Source organism: Aptenodytes patagonicus, chromosome 2 (assembly GCF_965638725.1).
Source record: "Aptenodytes patagonicus chromosome 2, bAptPat1.pri.cur, whole genome shotgun sequence".
Classification (NCBI taxonomy): Eukaryota; Metazoa; Chordata; class Aves; order Sphenisciformes; family Spheniscidae; genus Aptenodytes; species Aptenodytes patagonicus.
This window is the reverse complement of record NC_134950.1, coordinates 79988191-80004255: the sequence shown is the minus strand read 5'-3', so window position 1 is coordinate 80004255 and position 16065 is coordinate 79988191. Positions and strand designations below refer to the sequence as shown.

General features: G+C 44.8%; 1 protein-coding gene across 2 annotated transcripts in view; it reads right to left on the bottom strand.

Moving 5' to 3' along the window:
* The window catches only part of ADCY2 (adenylate cyclase 2), a 237429-nt gene extending 226163 nt beyond the window's left edge, over nt 1-11266 (bottom strand). For both annotated transcript variants that reach the window (XM_076330310.1, XM_076330311.1), the window contains exon 1: nt 10994-11266. In XM_076330310.1, coding sequence (XP_076186425.1) covers nt 10994-11224 — 231 coding nt within the window. In that variant the 5' untranslated portion in view covers nt 11225-11266. The remainder of the gene's footprint in view (nt 1-10993) is intronic.
* Between the last annotated feature and the right edge of the window lie 4799 nt (nt 11267-16065).

Sequence of the window (16065 nt, the reverse complement as noted above, 5' to 3'; positions counted from 1 at the left end):
ACATCATGATGCCACCTCAATGCATGATGAACACCGTAAACAATTCTGGTCCTACCACCACCACCACTTCCAAATGAATACAAAAGAACTGGAAAAGATAGGTTTCCAAGGATGGTCAAAGCTGCAACACAGTGGCTAGATACTGATGGAGTAACATTTGTTTTTTATGATTTCTCTTCTCTGCATGGAGTAAGCACAATTGTCCTTTGATACAGGTCTTTTGACTTCTAAAGGTAGTGTCCATCTCAGACCAACAGGGAACAACCTCCACTTGAGCTGCCTGCATGCAGATGTGTAGCCAGGGAACCCCATGAGCCTGTGACAATTCCTACTGTATTGTATGCCATGGCATAGAGGACAGACCTATCCCTGCCAAAAACATAATTAGTACAATCAGGGGGTGTGTGCTTGTATATTTTATATACATAAATATGCCCTGTGCAAACCCCATGCACCCAACCTGAATGGTGAGCCGCTTTTCCTATTTCTTCATACATCCTCATTTGCCACATCGGCAGTTTTCTCTCTCTTGATTTATTTTCCATCCATTTGTATCCTCTCATCTTGTTAACCACATTTCATATAAAATCTGTCAGTGCATACAACCATTTATTTAATAAGCTGGGGTTCAGAGGGCCCACAGCGGGTCAGGGAACATGAACAGGACTGCCATGCCTTTCAGTCATCCAGCACCATCTCAATCTTCTCTCAAGCTGGCAGTTATCAAAAGTAGCTCTACTTTAAGACATTTAACAGCCTATGAAAAACAAGATGGTCCAACCCAGTTACTAGTGGCTACAGCACTCAGCTGGTGCACTTACAAAATTGTCCTACCCAATGACTCTAGCTGGCAGCCACAGAAGATAAACCATGTCCCAGAGGGCAACGGCAGTTAATTACATTCTGCTCCCTGAAGTGTCCCCTTCAAAAGAGGGCTGAGACAATACGCAGCAAAGCGAGCAGAAGTTTGTACTTTGATGAAACTAATTATTTCAGGCTCCAGAGCTAATTAGCACCTACTCATATAATATAGATTATTTTTCATGTAAATGTAGTGATCAACATATCCTTCTTGCATGCTTTATTCTACATGAATAAATGGTTCTGAATTCCTCTCCAAAAATGTGGCTTAATAATTTAGTTTAGCTTGTTTTTCAGATATTCTCAAAATCCTTCCTCCTCTTATTATCAAAATAATCTTCAAGAAACTCTCCTATAAATACAACTACTATTTATGCAACATCCCAAAATGTGGATACACGAAGACAAATTGAGTAAAACACTTATGAAAAATGTATGCTTTGCAGTTAAACATATTTAGAATATGTCATTGTTGAAAGAGCTCCATCAGTTAAACATTATGGATAATACATTACTTCACAGGACTGAAAGATGTGTTTTTCAGATTAGCTACACTGTAACACATATTGAAAGTGAAATTATGGCCTTTCTTGTACCCATATAGACCCGTGGAAGTCAGAAATACTGAAGTACTCGTTTGCTTCTTTGAGCTATTTAATACTGACAGTTACATACTTTGCCTGTCACTTTTAAATCAAAGCTAAAAGGTGGCTTTCCCTCACCACTTTACTCCTGACATAATAACTTGAGAATCGGGCTGTACTAAAGAAAAAATGTCAAGATGGAACTTGCTTAAAAGTAAGGATCACAAAATTTGAACCAGAGAGCACATGAGTTTCAGAACGTGAGAAAACAGTACTCATTTTAAAGGACTGTTTAATAAAGAAGAAGGTAAGCTTAGGCTTCTTTCTCTACCGGGTCTTTTAAAAATATATTTTGCAAGAATATTCCACAGATTTAACATATCGGCATAATAAGGTAACATGAAAAATACTTTTAATATTGAAAAGTCACTACTGTCATTGTGTAATTACTTTTCAAGTTTTTCCTAAGGTTTTGCAATTACTTACTAAACACAGTTGTTATTATCGCAGAAAAGGTTCTTAAAGTTTAATCCCCTAAGGACACTTTCCACACTCTCATACGTCTCTCACTTCAACTGACATCAAACCAAAGAGATTTCTTATTTCATTTTTGACTACAGGATCAGGCCCACGTTCTGCAATGGGTTTTACTTCTATAAAGATAAAATTTCAAATAAAGGTAACCAACATGTTAACTTACATTTGACATATAACTGTGCCAAATAACAGCTCTATAAAGGAGCAAAACTTCAGACACGTTCATAGGAAATAGAGCAAAAGAGATTCTGCAAACCCAGGCATTTCTATTCAGTGCTAGCTGAGGGCTTATTTAACTAGTACTGTTAGTCCATTTCATTAAGGTACAGGTAAGAAAATACTAAAAATCAAAGAAACCAAAAACGATCTGGTAAAGTGTTTTAGTGTTAAACAGATGTCGCGTCACTTGAAGAAGTGTCTAAAATCCCACCATCTACCAGTCGGGCTTGGAAATTGCCTGGACTCACTGGGGCAGAAAACAAGGCCAAGTGAAAGACTATGGCCCCTTTCTGGCACAAGCTAGCGGGGTGCCAGTGGGGATTACAGGACCAGCTACTGCTCTGGACAACCAACCACCTCCTAGGCCTTGACCAGAGTAGACTGTGCTCAGACTACTGTGCCACTAGAAAGGACCACCACAGTGGGCTGCATCAAAGAAAGGGAATCTATCCACCTGCCAGGTTATATAGAGCAAGAGGAGCGACTTATGAGGAGCGGCTGCGGGAACTGGGGTTGTTTAGTCTGCAGAAAAGGAGGCTGAGGGGAGATCTTATTGGTCTCTACAACTACCTGAAAGGAGGTTGTAGCAAGGTGGGTGCTGGTCTCTTTTCCCAAGTAACAAGTGATAGGACCAGAGGAAATGGCCTCAAGTTGCACCAGGGGAGGTTTAGATTGGACATGAGGAAAAATTTCCTCACCAAAAGGGTTGTCAAGCACTGGAACAGGCTGCTCAGGGGAAGTGGTTGAGTCACCATCCCTGGAGGTATTTAAAAGACATGTAGACATGGGGCTTAGGGACATGGTTTAGCGGTGGACTTGGCAGTGTTAGGTTTACGGTTGGACTCGATGATCTTAAGGGTCTTTTCCAACCTAAACGATTCTATGATTCTATGAGAGCAGGAGAACTAGCAAGCAGGTGCTGAGCCAAGTTCAAAGAGCATCTGTTTTCCTAACACACCTCTCAGGAGAAATAAGGTGTCCAAGTCTTCAGTCTGAATTCAGTCTTGGAAAAGGAGCTGGGGGAATCCAGTCTTCCTAGGATTTTCCTGCAGGGCTGACCAAACTACTAGCAAATTGGAGACATGGATGGGGAAATTTTGCCTGGAATGGAATGGACAGCAACCCCACTTATCCAGTCGGTGGGCAGGTCCACTGTGCATGCCATAGCATTTGGGTTCTTTAAGAGGTCCCACAGCACACAGTTCAGCTGCCTGAGGAGGCAGGTGGAAAAAGCAAATTCTAACTACTTTTGCAAACCCCAGTAAGTGGCTCCGAAAAGCCGTCAGTCCACATGGGATCTCCTGGGACTATCCAATGATCAAACACGAGACTGGTTGCACCTGAAGCTATAAGAGAAACACATCCGGGCCAGAGCACATCTTACCCCTGCTGCCCTCTGGAGCACACTCTGAGCATGCAACCAGAAGCCATTGCTCCAGCACTCTGGAGCACATCTTCCAGGTTAGAGAAACTTCAAAACTAGAACCATGGACTGTGGAAGAAGTGGATGCTCATACAACAGACCTGAGGGCAAGGCTGAGAGGCCAGTGGTGATGGGTGCTGCTTCCTCTGCTTCTCCCAGACACAAGCCTGGAACAGGTTCTTACCAGGAACAGCAAGAGACTTCTATATCATGCAGGCTGCACTAAGAACAAGAGTTCTTCAAAGACAAGAGATAAAGAAAATGTTTCTATACACGTTGGAGAAACAGACAACTGGGAGGATAAGTGTAGAGACAGCCTCACACTCCTCTGCACAGATGGTGCAATAGTCCCTTGAATTTTCAGCATCATCTGAACAAGGTTCAGTGTCCGGGGGGTTGCTTATTCAAGATGTAAAAATAAAGATCTGGAGAACAAAATGTGTGGAGCTGTTTTTTTTGTTTTTCAATAGGATCAGGAGTGATGCTCAAAGAAAAAAAGAGAAGGCAGGGAAAAGGGGCAGAACTGTGCTAATTCACTTATTTTGGGGTCCAGATCCCCAAAACCAGAAGTTTAATCTGTTGGCATCTTCTCATCATCACATATCAGTAAGGCTTGAGCTGACTCAGTTCTTTCTGAAATATGCAGAAGCCACTGTGGCAGCACTTAGCTTGTTTGGGATCACAGCTTGGCTATGACTGGGGACCTAGGCACAGGATGAAACACCTACAGGTGTTCAGCCGCACTTTTGTTCCCATGATGCTGGCACACCCAGCTGCTCAAGAGATTTGCAGATCACTTCTATCTGTGTTAAATGTCCATGCCGCCATCAGCTTGGAGTGATGCACGGTGCAGTCTGGAAGATTCCAGTGACTGCTACCATTATAACGAGGAGAAGTTTTCTTATTTACAGCATAAACATAGGGACTGTGATCTCTGGTTAATGTCCTCAGTCTAGGAGACCCCTTGAAGGCTCAACCAAAGAAACCTATTCACCATTTTTATAGGAGTTTTAAGATCCTCACAAATGGGTCAGATATCTTCGTCCACAACACAGAACATGAAACCAATTTAAAAAAATTTAAGCAAGATGAGCAGATAGGTATTCATAGGTCCATGGCAGATCCACTATTAAGTTGCCAACACATGATTTGTGAACCCACATACCCGGCTTGATGCTGATAAAGACAGCAGACAATCGTAGCCCAATCCATCATCTGTCTTATTCCCATCGCACCTCAGTAAACAACAGCTCTAGTCAGTATGTTATTTGTCATTTTTGTCAGCTGCAGTAATGATCAGGAGTTGTGGATCCACCGTTTTGAGTCACAATTTGTGGCATTAAATAAGCTTTCCATTGCCAGGTTATCCACAAAACTTTATTAAGATTACAGTTCAAGGCTAAGTATTTTTCCAACATAGCCATCCTATGGTTTTATCCAGTTCTTATTCAGCATTCAGGTTATTCAATATGAAGGATGAAACAGAGGTATGCGAAGTGAGGTTGCCACCGGCACCTCATTATCTTGATGGCTCTCTGTTTGCAGGCTTGTTAGGGACTGGCAAATGAGACAAGCTCTTAGCAGCATTAAAAGTAACCACAGATGTACTGGGAATGTCATTAGCAAATGAAACAAGAAAAGGCCCAGACTGATGTTGTACCAAAGAATGAAACCAGACACAAAGCTAGGCAATTCCTGCTTCAGACAGGAAGATGCAGCAACCTTTACGGGCCTGACTAAAGAGGTAATACTGGCTACAGAAGTCATGCTCAGACAACCAAAGATACTACTGGAAGGAACATTTGGCAGGGACGGCAATATCCCAAGACTGTATCAAACAGCCAGCAACTATAGCTGAAAGAATATATTGTAATATTATGGAGCCTAGAGACAAGAAAATAAATTAGAAACATAGGATTTCCTCATGGAACGTTTTAATAGGGGACTTGAAAGCTGGTATGTATGCTTAATTATAGTTGGAATTACGGAAAGAAAAGGCATTATAAATACACTAATGTTTGTTTTGAATTCTTCCTCATCTCAGTAGTAGCAATAATCTGGCAGAATGAGTTTAAGAAGAGGTAGGATACCTCCTGAGCACAACAGCCACAGCATCAAGCACGCAAACCCTGTCTCTGCTTGTCCTTCAGTTAGTGAGGATTTTCCTACTTCATTACCTTTGCTGTCACTTAGCTTTTTTTGGGGGGGAATGGATATGCTGGAGTTTGAAAACAGTATAGCAGATGCTTTGGCTTACTTTCAGTCTGCAAGGATTCCAAGGAATGATTTCAGGTCTTGGGTATTCTTGGACTTTGGGAAGACAGTTGGTGGTCTTGAACCAAAAAAGCTTTAAATTACACAGGGCTCATCTCAAAAGTTTTCCTAAAATTGACAGTACAAGTGAACTTACAATACGGCTGTGAACTTACAATAGGGTTGTATTATTCTATGCCATTAAGTCATAACAGAGCAACTCATGAATAGGGATATAACATCACCACAATGTCAGTGTGGTGACCTTTTGGTGTGGACGGATGAATTTTTCAGATCCAGAGTACTGATGAGAACATTACCAGAGGCATGCAGCAGATGCCCTTATGCAGACACCTAATCACTTGAGACACTGTGCTGAGAATGATGGAACATGTCTTCCAAAGCTACTTTTTCCATATGGACTTGAAGACTTTTCTCCCTCCATTTCAGGATGAGATTCTGATCATGGAAGTCTGGCAGGGTTTGGCTGATACCCAGTTTTTACCAGAAGCAGCCAGGATTTCTTTTAGACAGAGTAAGACCAACTAGAGGGAGGGAGGATTTGCTGTCATTCTGATCAAGAGCCCAAAGAAATGGCACACCCCAGTTGAAGCCCCAAGGAGGCTTACAGGACTCTTCTGATCCTCTTCTCTTTGCACAGAGACAGCTCCCAGTTTGGCAGCTAAAAAGTTTTAATGTGCTCCTTCAGAATGAGGCAGCTACCTCTGCTTCCATGCAGGATCAGCTGAAGGTAAATTCAGTCAGTCTGATGCCAGAAAACCAGTTCCTGCAGAATGTACATCTGCCATGTTGCAGGTACACCTCCCTAGTTAATTGAACTCCCTCTTTAAGAATGATTGCCTACTCCTATCATTGCTACAGAAGGTATTTGGGCATGTCAGTGATGTAGGTGTGCAGCCAACCTTTAGTTTCTTGGATTTATGAATCAGAAAAAAGGTTCAGGAATCATAACTGAGCCTACGAGCAAGATCATGAACTTTTCAGGAACTTCAAAGAAGTGGTTGAGGGGGATAAGTAATGCCTCTGCTCCACAGACAATCATTAAGCAGCTAACCCAAAGCCATCTCACGGTGCTTTAGAGGAGGGAAGGCATCAGAATGGCACATTGTAGAAGCACTTTTCACTCAACACATGCTCCACTTGGCCAATGATACCATCAGGAAGCATGCAGCTTCACATCAACGTCAACACATCGACAACCACATCTTAAGAGCTTTACAAGGTCACATGTAGCAGCAAGGATTCAGGAGACACATAAGGGCTGAAGACTAGTGTTAAAGGTAAACACCACATAGCGGGCTTGCAGTCTTTGAGCAAGGGGCACGGGCCAGTCTAAAAGAAAACATATGTGTATCTGGCAGCAGATTGGTGGACCTTGAGTTTTGGGAGAAGGGACAGAAAGAAGATCTTGACAGACTTAGGTCTTCTCCCACTTACACCACAAGTGCTAAAAGATTCTGATATCCCTGAACTGTAGATTTTTATTGAAGCCTGTATCTATGGACTGAGCACTCTTTTTGTCTAGAAAATACATGGATAAAGGAAAGTTATGGCCTTCCAATAAATTGTACAACTTGGGCATCATCCCTGTTTTCAGTCAGGGTTTTGTTTAACCACATAAGAAACAAAACATCGCAACTGCAGATATTTCAGATACACTCACATTTTACATTATGAATTTAAAAATGGCATTTTTTTTTCTCCTACAAATTGCAGTTATAATAGATATGCTCTGGCCGGAGACAAAACTGTTCTAGATACCACTAAAAATGGTCATAAGTTTTTAGTACGAAAAAGGGAGAGGGGGGCAAATGGTGAGTTTGTCCTACATACTATATTGAGAGAACAAGACAATAACCAGACAAAAAATGAAGCTGACGTCTGGCATTTCTAGGCACTGGAAGGCTTTCACAGGTTTGGGAAAATAATTTACTATCAATTAAAGCAGCAGCTAAACATGGATGACTGATCTCAGTTTGCCAGTTTTCAGTTCATGCCAGGTACAGAAAAATACAGCGGATATTCTGACACAGGAAATTCAAAGGTTGATACTATCACTACATTATTTAAAACTCCAAGCTCTGAATGGTCATCTTTCAAGCAGACTTTGGGAGTCTTATATCTAGTGTTTGAGAAGATAAAGTGCTTTATTCCAACAGTCAAAATCACAATATTTTTCTGAAACAAACAAAAGCAAAATCTCCCAAGAAACCTCTCTCAGTAACAATGGCAGTACATTGTCTGAAAGAAAAGTAGTCAGATTTCCAGGCGCACTTTGTAAGTAATCTTGTTTACTGTAATTTTGCAACAGCTTTTATAAATTTTTCATCTGAAATCAGGAAGGCTACAGCTCGGATTCTGACAGGTTGAAATAGCTGAGTAAGTGGAATACATCTCTGTGTGGTTGGCTGTGTTTGGGAACACTTAAGAATACATTGCCAAAAAAAAAAAAAAGGCAACTTAGACATCACAGTGATATATTTTAACAACCGAATAAAAAATTAAAATAGAAGGAAAGCCTCTCACTTCCATTGGTTTCAGGGTTTTTTTAAGAAAGCCTAGAACATAAAAATGGTTCATACTTCACGAATATCCATTTTTTTCTGAACAATGTCGGATCCCCCGTTCCACGTTCTAAGCTGTTCTTTGAAGTACAAGTGAGAAATATGAAGCGAGTGTTACAGTGAGTCATTTTGGAGTTTTGTTTCCACAACGGGCTTAAGTAATTTTCAGTAAAATCTTAACTGCTTTGTACAAAATCTAAAGGAAACAACTGTTAAGAAAGATTTCCTTTAACTTCAAATGCCCAGCACAGAGCTACACAGAACTACCCCACTTCACTTCCATTGCACCTCCTTTACAAAATTAAATCTTCTGTCAAAACAATCGCATACGTACTGGATGTGCAAAATAAAGATAGGGATATTAATATTGGCTCTTGTGGCTCAGACACTCGTAACTGCTTGCCCCTTTTATATCATCAAGCACCAAAAAAATGACTAAGATTCCACAGCTATATAAAAAGAGTATTCTTTATTCAGGTGCAGGAGAAACAGATCTAAACCTTTAATCACAAATACAACCAGAGCTAGACTATAATAAAATGCTTTTAGGTGAAACTCTGGGCAGGGCTCCAAAGGATTTTGCCCAACATCCTGTGGCTGGAAGTCAGTATAGGCAAGCTTTCTCTCCGCCTGAAGTTACTTTCATCCACTGACTGGAAACTTTAAGGATGGACCGCACCTCTCTCTCCACTCACCCGTCCAGTTGTTAGCCACAGGAAGATAAAGGCTCGGGGAAAAGGTTTTAAAAGCATTTTTTTTCCTCTTCCGGTATGTCTGGAATTCCAAATGCAGACTGAACTATAAAATTCACTCTTTCTGAAGTAGTAACGCCTGGCAAGATTCAGCCAGCTCACAGTTTTGTTTCCATAACTTTCAGCAGTCCTTCGATCTGGCCTAGTGTTATGCCACCATTGTTATCGTGAATGATTTACCTCAAGAAACAGAATTACGAGAATAAGCATGTGCAACTTGTAAGCTGTAGATCGTACCATGACCGAAAGGTATGAAATTTAGTGCTAAACACTGTCAAGACCAAATTCTGCCGCCTTGACTGTAGGTGAGTATCGTGTACGTCTCCTAACTATGCCTCAGCCTTAGTATCTGATGGACTTCCATTTCCATCATTGGTCCCTTCAGCCCTGATGAACAAGCACCCAAGTTATCACACCAGAATGAGATAAGGTGTCGAACCTGTATTTTGTACACAGAGCTCCAAAATTGAGACATTTAGGCATTAAACAACTGAATTATGAGGCATCACCATTACCGGCATCATATTAGCTCTTTTACAGCTGTTCTCTATTTAGTAGGAATGGCACTTTAAACAAAAAGCTCAAAAAATAATTAATACAAAAACCAAATGGAAATAAACCACCAATTAACTCTAAGTTTAGCTAATCCTGCAAGCAGTTCCTGCAGTTTTTAAGACAAAAGTTTGGTCATAACAAGCAAGAAAGCAGGATTCTCTGTCTGTTTAAGCAAACACCGTTATGTGCAGTGCCTCTAGAAGAGAATCCATTGGATTATACAAACCTACTCATCCTCGCTTTTAGAGATCACTATTCAATAAACATTAAGCTTCCCAGAAGGCCATTAGAAGATTTAGAAAAAAAAAAAAAAAACCACACAGATAAGAAGTCCGAGACCCCTCAAATCCCCATTCTTTACTTCAGAAGTATACAGTAATGAGAACAGCCTGCCTCTAATCATTAACAGCAGGAAAACTCTGTAAGGAGCAAGAATTTTACTGCCCTCTGCAGCTTTTCCTTTGCGTTCAACGCAAGGGCAAAACGCCACAGATTTCTGGGTGAGATAAACTGATACCGACTGTCATCTGCCGCTGTGACACGTTTTTCCTCCCCAAGGCTGGAAGCCCCGCACTGGACATGCGGGAAAGGTATCCGGCCGACCAAACTTCACCTCCCTTAAAAACGAAGGCTGCGCTGCCCCAAAAGCTTTCTTGAGAAAACGGGTCAAACGCTAGAAAATGGTATAATGAGGGGGGAAAACAAGGAGGGAACGGCCCCTGCTTACTTGCCATAAAAATGTTACTTAAGATACCGGTACGGACTGCATTTTTGTGCGGCGATTTAAACCCTGCCACCAAAAAGGCCAGTACGGCTAAGCTGCCAGCTGGAAGGGAGCAGAGCCAATGAATTAAGTGAATTAAACTCGATGCGCTTGTTGACTCAGTTTTCGCCCCATCAGCCGCGCTGCCGCTGTTCTAGCGTCGCCTCAAAACACCAGGCAGCAAAGTTTGGGCGGGGGGTCCCCGGGCCCCGCAGCCGCTGCCCGCCGCCACCCCGGCGCCTCCCGCCACCAACTTTCCTCCGCAGGAGCGGCAGCGCCGGCTCTCGCCCGCCCCGTCCCGTCCCGCCCCGCCCGGCTCGGCTCGGCTCGGCTCGGCTCGGCTCGGCTCGGCTCGGCTCGGCTCGGCTCGGCGGAGGGCCCCGGGTGCGGAGATGCCAGCCGGGCGGCGGCAGCGGGGATGCCGGGCAGCGCGGGTCCCAGAGCGGGAGGGCGTCTCTTACCAGCCCGGAGGCGAAGAAGACGGCGAGCAAGGCCAGGCAGGCGCCCATCACGATGAGGAGCAGGAAGACGATGAGCGGGTGCTGCTGGCTCATGCAGTAGTAGGACTCGTACAGCCAGTCCCGGGAGCGGGACTGCTCGCCGCTCGCCCCGCAGCCGCCGCCGCCCGCCTGCTCTGCCCGCTCCAGCAGGTAGCGGCGTCTCCTCCTCATCATCATCGCTTCTTGCCACATCGGGCAGAGCCCGCGCAACTCCCTCAGCGCCGCCGCCGCCGCCGCCGCTGCTGCAGGAGGCAGCCGGGGAGTGGAGCGGGGCGCGCTCCCGCGCGGGAGGCGGAGAGGAGGAGCCGCCGCGGCGGCGGCGGCGGCGGCGGCGGCAGCGGCATGGTGCGCCGGCCGGCCGCGGCCGTCGCGTAGCCAGCCCGGGGCTTGGTGCGCCTCCGGGAAGCGCCACCCCGCACGCACATGCCTTGCCCGGCTCCTCCGGAGGTGGGGGCGGGAGGCTCGCTCCTCCTCGCCGGGGAGGGGAGCGGGAGGCCGCCCGGAGCAAGCGCCCAAGGGCGGCGGCGGCGGGAGCGGGAGGCGCCTCAGCGGGCCACCGTGAAAGCAGCCCCTGCCCCGCGGCTCTCCGCCCCGGCGCCAGGAGATGCTCAAGGGGCAAGGCCGCTTGCTGCGGCCACCGCGCCCCGCCGCCACCCTCCGCCCGGCCCCCACCTGCCTCCGGCCGGAGACCTCGCTGCCCCCGGCGCCCCCGGAGGGGTCCGGTGCTTCCGCAGGTGCCTCTCCCGACGGCGACAGTGCGGCGGCGGGCAGCCGGGGGGCGCGCCGTGTGCCGCTCCCGCGCCCGCCTCCCGCCGCCCCGGCCTGCCTGGCTCCCCGAGGGGACGCGGCCGCGGGGCAGCTCCGGGGCGCGCCGCGCCTTCCCGCGGGTGCGTGGCAGCACCTCCCGACGCAAGAGGGAGATACCTTGGAAAATCTCTTTGAAATTACTCCCACGGGCGGAGGGCTTGGCACGTCTGTTTCGCTGGGTACCTTTCCCGGAGGCTGAATCTCCTTCTTAAAAATCATACCTCGATTTTTGTCGAAACAGACGTTCAAGTTAGGAAGCAGCATAACATACATTTTCCCCAGCTTTCCTTGTCCTGAAGGACTTAGTTATTCCTAACAAAGCAGGCACTTGAAACAAACTGGACATGTAACTCACTTAAGTTACATACGCATCATGCATAGCGTTTACCAGCTAACATTTTGTAAGCGCATGCATGCAGTTCTCCTTCCCCAGCCCGCTGTCTCACTGAATGTCCCTCCCCACAGGACAAATCCCTCTCTGCTTTCTCTGACCCGCTCTCCAGCCTCTGCTGTTGCTTTGCCACATCCTTTATCTCCCAGGGGATGCAGAGCTGGCTGAGCTCTCTAGAGAGAGGAAGAGACCAAAGCGACACAGATGCTACTGGGCCTAAATGTCCCAAGGGTGGCTTCTGGTGACTGGAGTAATGCCAGGAGCAAGAGGGACTTGGGAGTACTACAACAGTGCAAAAGGCGAAAAACTGGGACTACCGTAAGTGGTCATAAGTGAGAGATTTAGAGCAGAGGGCTAACCATTAGCCAGGTGGAAGAGAAGGCAGGTAGCTAGGATGATACAGACCGAAACTGCCCCTTCAATGCCTAATGCTGCCTTCTTTCTCTGCCACTGTTCGCATTTTTATCCAGAAGAAGAGGTGCATCAACCACCAGTGTAACAGAGAAACCTATAGTACGTACAGCTCGGAAGCCCTGCTTGTACACTTACACTTAGATTCTTCGCGTTCGAAACAAGGATGAGGCCTGAGCTTCCCTGCCCCCCGTTCCTCTCAGCAGGGCTGGAAGGAAGAAAAGCTCCTTGGCTTTCGCTCTTCCTTCCCCTGAAGTGCTTGCTGGGGCAGAAGGAACAGATGAGGAAAAAGTAGAAAGTTACAACTGCGCCCACTGTTCTGGGAGAGAGAGAGCAAAAAACTCTCAGAAGCAGCAGTGATAAGATTGAAGGATGAACACAAATCTATGTGGGGAGAACATTCTGGCAGAATTAATTGCTGGGAAGGAGTTAGTAGAGGTGGGTGCGAGAATTTCTGCAACATGAAAAGGCTTTACTTGCAGTTAGTTTAAAAATTGTGGAGTTGGCCACCCTCACTGTCACACACATATATACAGCGGGATAAGCAAGGGGAGTTTAAAAAAAATCAGGAGACAGACCAGAACTACAATATAAAACTTCTTTTAAAAGCAATATTTGGGATTTGAAGGCATCTGAGTTTTGATCTCTCAAGGGTGGGAATACCAGAATCACATATGTACTTATTTACAGTACAAGAATAGTTAAATGATTCTGTACAGACTCACAAAAGTGTAAAAGATCTGAACGGGCACAATGAAGCCTGTTCTCTGTTCCATGTATACAACAACCATCCCCAAAAAAGTACCTGAAGCTTACACAGAATGTTAATACAGATGACGGTGCTGTCTGTTTTTCTTCCCCCAGCTGATTCTGCTTTAATGGCTTTCCACTACTTTCTACCTCTCTGGACTTGAACAGAAAAGGCCATTCCAAAGAGTTTACCATGACTATCATGTCATTTGTTTGTTATTTCAGTAAGAACTTATGCCTGTAACAACTAATTCCTCATTATATTAGTCTCATGCAATTTCTCAGGAAATAAAATTAGAATTCCACAACAAAAACTTAATTAACCCAAAGGTTGCCCAGTGGTATCTCATGCCTTTCCAGAACAATGAGTTCAGCATAACTCTCATCTGAAACACCAGACGTAAGGTGCTTCAACAGCTGAGCAAGAAGAATTACCAAGTTACATTTCCATTTGACTCTGTGTTTTCTTGTCCACCTGAAGGACTCGCCCCCTCTACTTTCCCTCTCCAAACTAGAAACCTGCATCTTTCAACTCATTCTTCAAACTCCAGCTAGGAACATCCCACACCTTAATGTCTAGAACCCACATCAATCCTTAGAGCAGATCTATAATTAGAGGCAAAGGTCCAGTGAAAAAAAATACCATACTGTCATGTAATTAATGACTTCATGATTCTATGTAGGGACAAGGGAATTAAAACTGCACAGTACCTAAATCTGAATCTGACCTTCTAATTTGAATGCTCTGCTTTTTAACTAATGTATTAACACTTTTTTTCCCCCAGGATGCATTTAATTAAATCAACATTATAGCAGTCAAATGACAATTATGTCATTGCTGAAGTTGAAATGCCATGTTTTTAGAGACCAATTTCCCTCGATAGCCTAAAACATACATTCTTACTTGGCTCAACCTGAAAGTTTGCTGTGCCTCAGGGAAAAGGAAGGTACAGTGAATTTTATAATCTGGGGTTGAAAAACAAGAGACTTTCAGAAAAAAAGTTCTCCATGCTTTTCACCTTATTGCTCTAAAAGGGAAAAGAAGCAAAGTTAGCACTTAAGATTGTCAGAAACTATCCACTGTGTACCCTTGGGGCTCCAACAACGTCAAAGAATTTGTTCCTTGAGCAGCTGGTGTCTAAGCATCTGCTGTACCCTTCTGGAGAAGCAAAACAACACAGAACAAAAGGTTGAAGTCCACAGCTGCTTGTCAAAGCAACCATGTGCCAGAGGCATTACACTTTCCAGTAGCAACGATTAACCTAGAGAATTTCTGTCTGGACCATCTCCAGAGGTCCCTTCCAGCCTCAACTGTTCTGTGATTCTGAGCTATCACAGTTTATTAGTAGTGTCAAGGGATCTGCGATAGGTCCTAAGGAAAGAGATAAATAGGAACAGGAGAAGCAGGAGAAGCTCCTGTTCCCTGCACCTCTCTGCCACTCAGGCTTGATCAATCTCCATCACCCCTTTCCTTCATTTTCCCTTACCTGTTGTCTTCTCCTGCATGGGTGTTCCGATCAGTGATGCACACTAGCTCTCAGCAGAGGGAGAAGAGAGACAGATCCTTTGCTCTCAATTACTCTACTCAGCTCTAGGACATCCCTAGCCACAGAAGATAAATTGCAAGGAAGAGATGCCGAAACCCACAGTCCTGCAACATAGCAAGCACTCAAAAGAGCCATAGCAATTCGCCCGAACAAAGTCCACTGGTGGCCAGATTCCCTTCCTCAGCAGCTGGCCACCAAAGTTGCCCAGAAGAGCAAACCCATTGCTATAGTCTTGACACTGTACTGCCACTGCCCACATCCATCAGGCTACCTTATGCTGAACTGCAATTGCAGGGCAAGTTGCCCTGCTGGTGAGATTACACATGACCACTGGCTGAAATGCACTTCCAGAGCCCAACTGTGGCAGCACGGCCAAAGACCATGCTTAGTGCTGCTCTTGGGGTACACCAACCCATGAGCCTTCCCTGCCACAACAGCAATACATCAATACATCCGGCTCGTCCACAATTGTAGAAGGGGGGATTAGATTTTGTGCAGGGGGCCTGACTCTCCCTGTGACCTTGAAACCCATAGGCTGAAGAATAGTAAATCTGCATGGGCAATTACTTAACAACATTAACTTCTCCAGCAGGGATACACAACTTTTTTTACTGAATTTTTCTGGATTCGTTTTACTGAGTTCAGTTATCAGGACTTGCTCTCTCAAGCCTTATAACTGCAGCTATGTGCTACTGTTGCTCTTCAAAAAATGATGACAGAATTTCCTACGGAAATATATTTGATTTCACACATCTAGAACCTGGTGAAACTCACTTTTGATTTAGATACAAACTTGCTTGAGGTGTTTAACATTATTATTTAAGGTGCTAAATTACAGTCTGACTGATCTATAATTCCTTGTGTTCTTTTACTTTTCTTCCTCCCCCTTTTTGAAGCTAGTATCTAACTTTGGGCCTTACTCAGCCTCCATAAACTTTTAAGAGTAATTACTAGTAAGTTCTGAGGTTACTGAAGGAACTACTCAAGATCTAGATGATCTGAAAATACCTCAGTAGTCTCCCTTCTTCCCTGTTTTCATCACAGATGGTAACTACATTGGTCATCTAACCATAGATAACTTTTTATTAAAGATTGAAGCAAAACATAGATCAGTATTTTAGATGTTT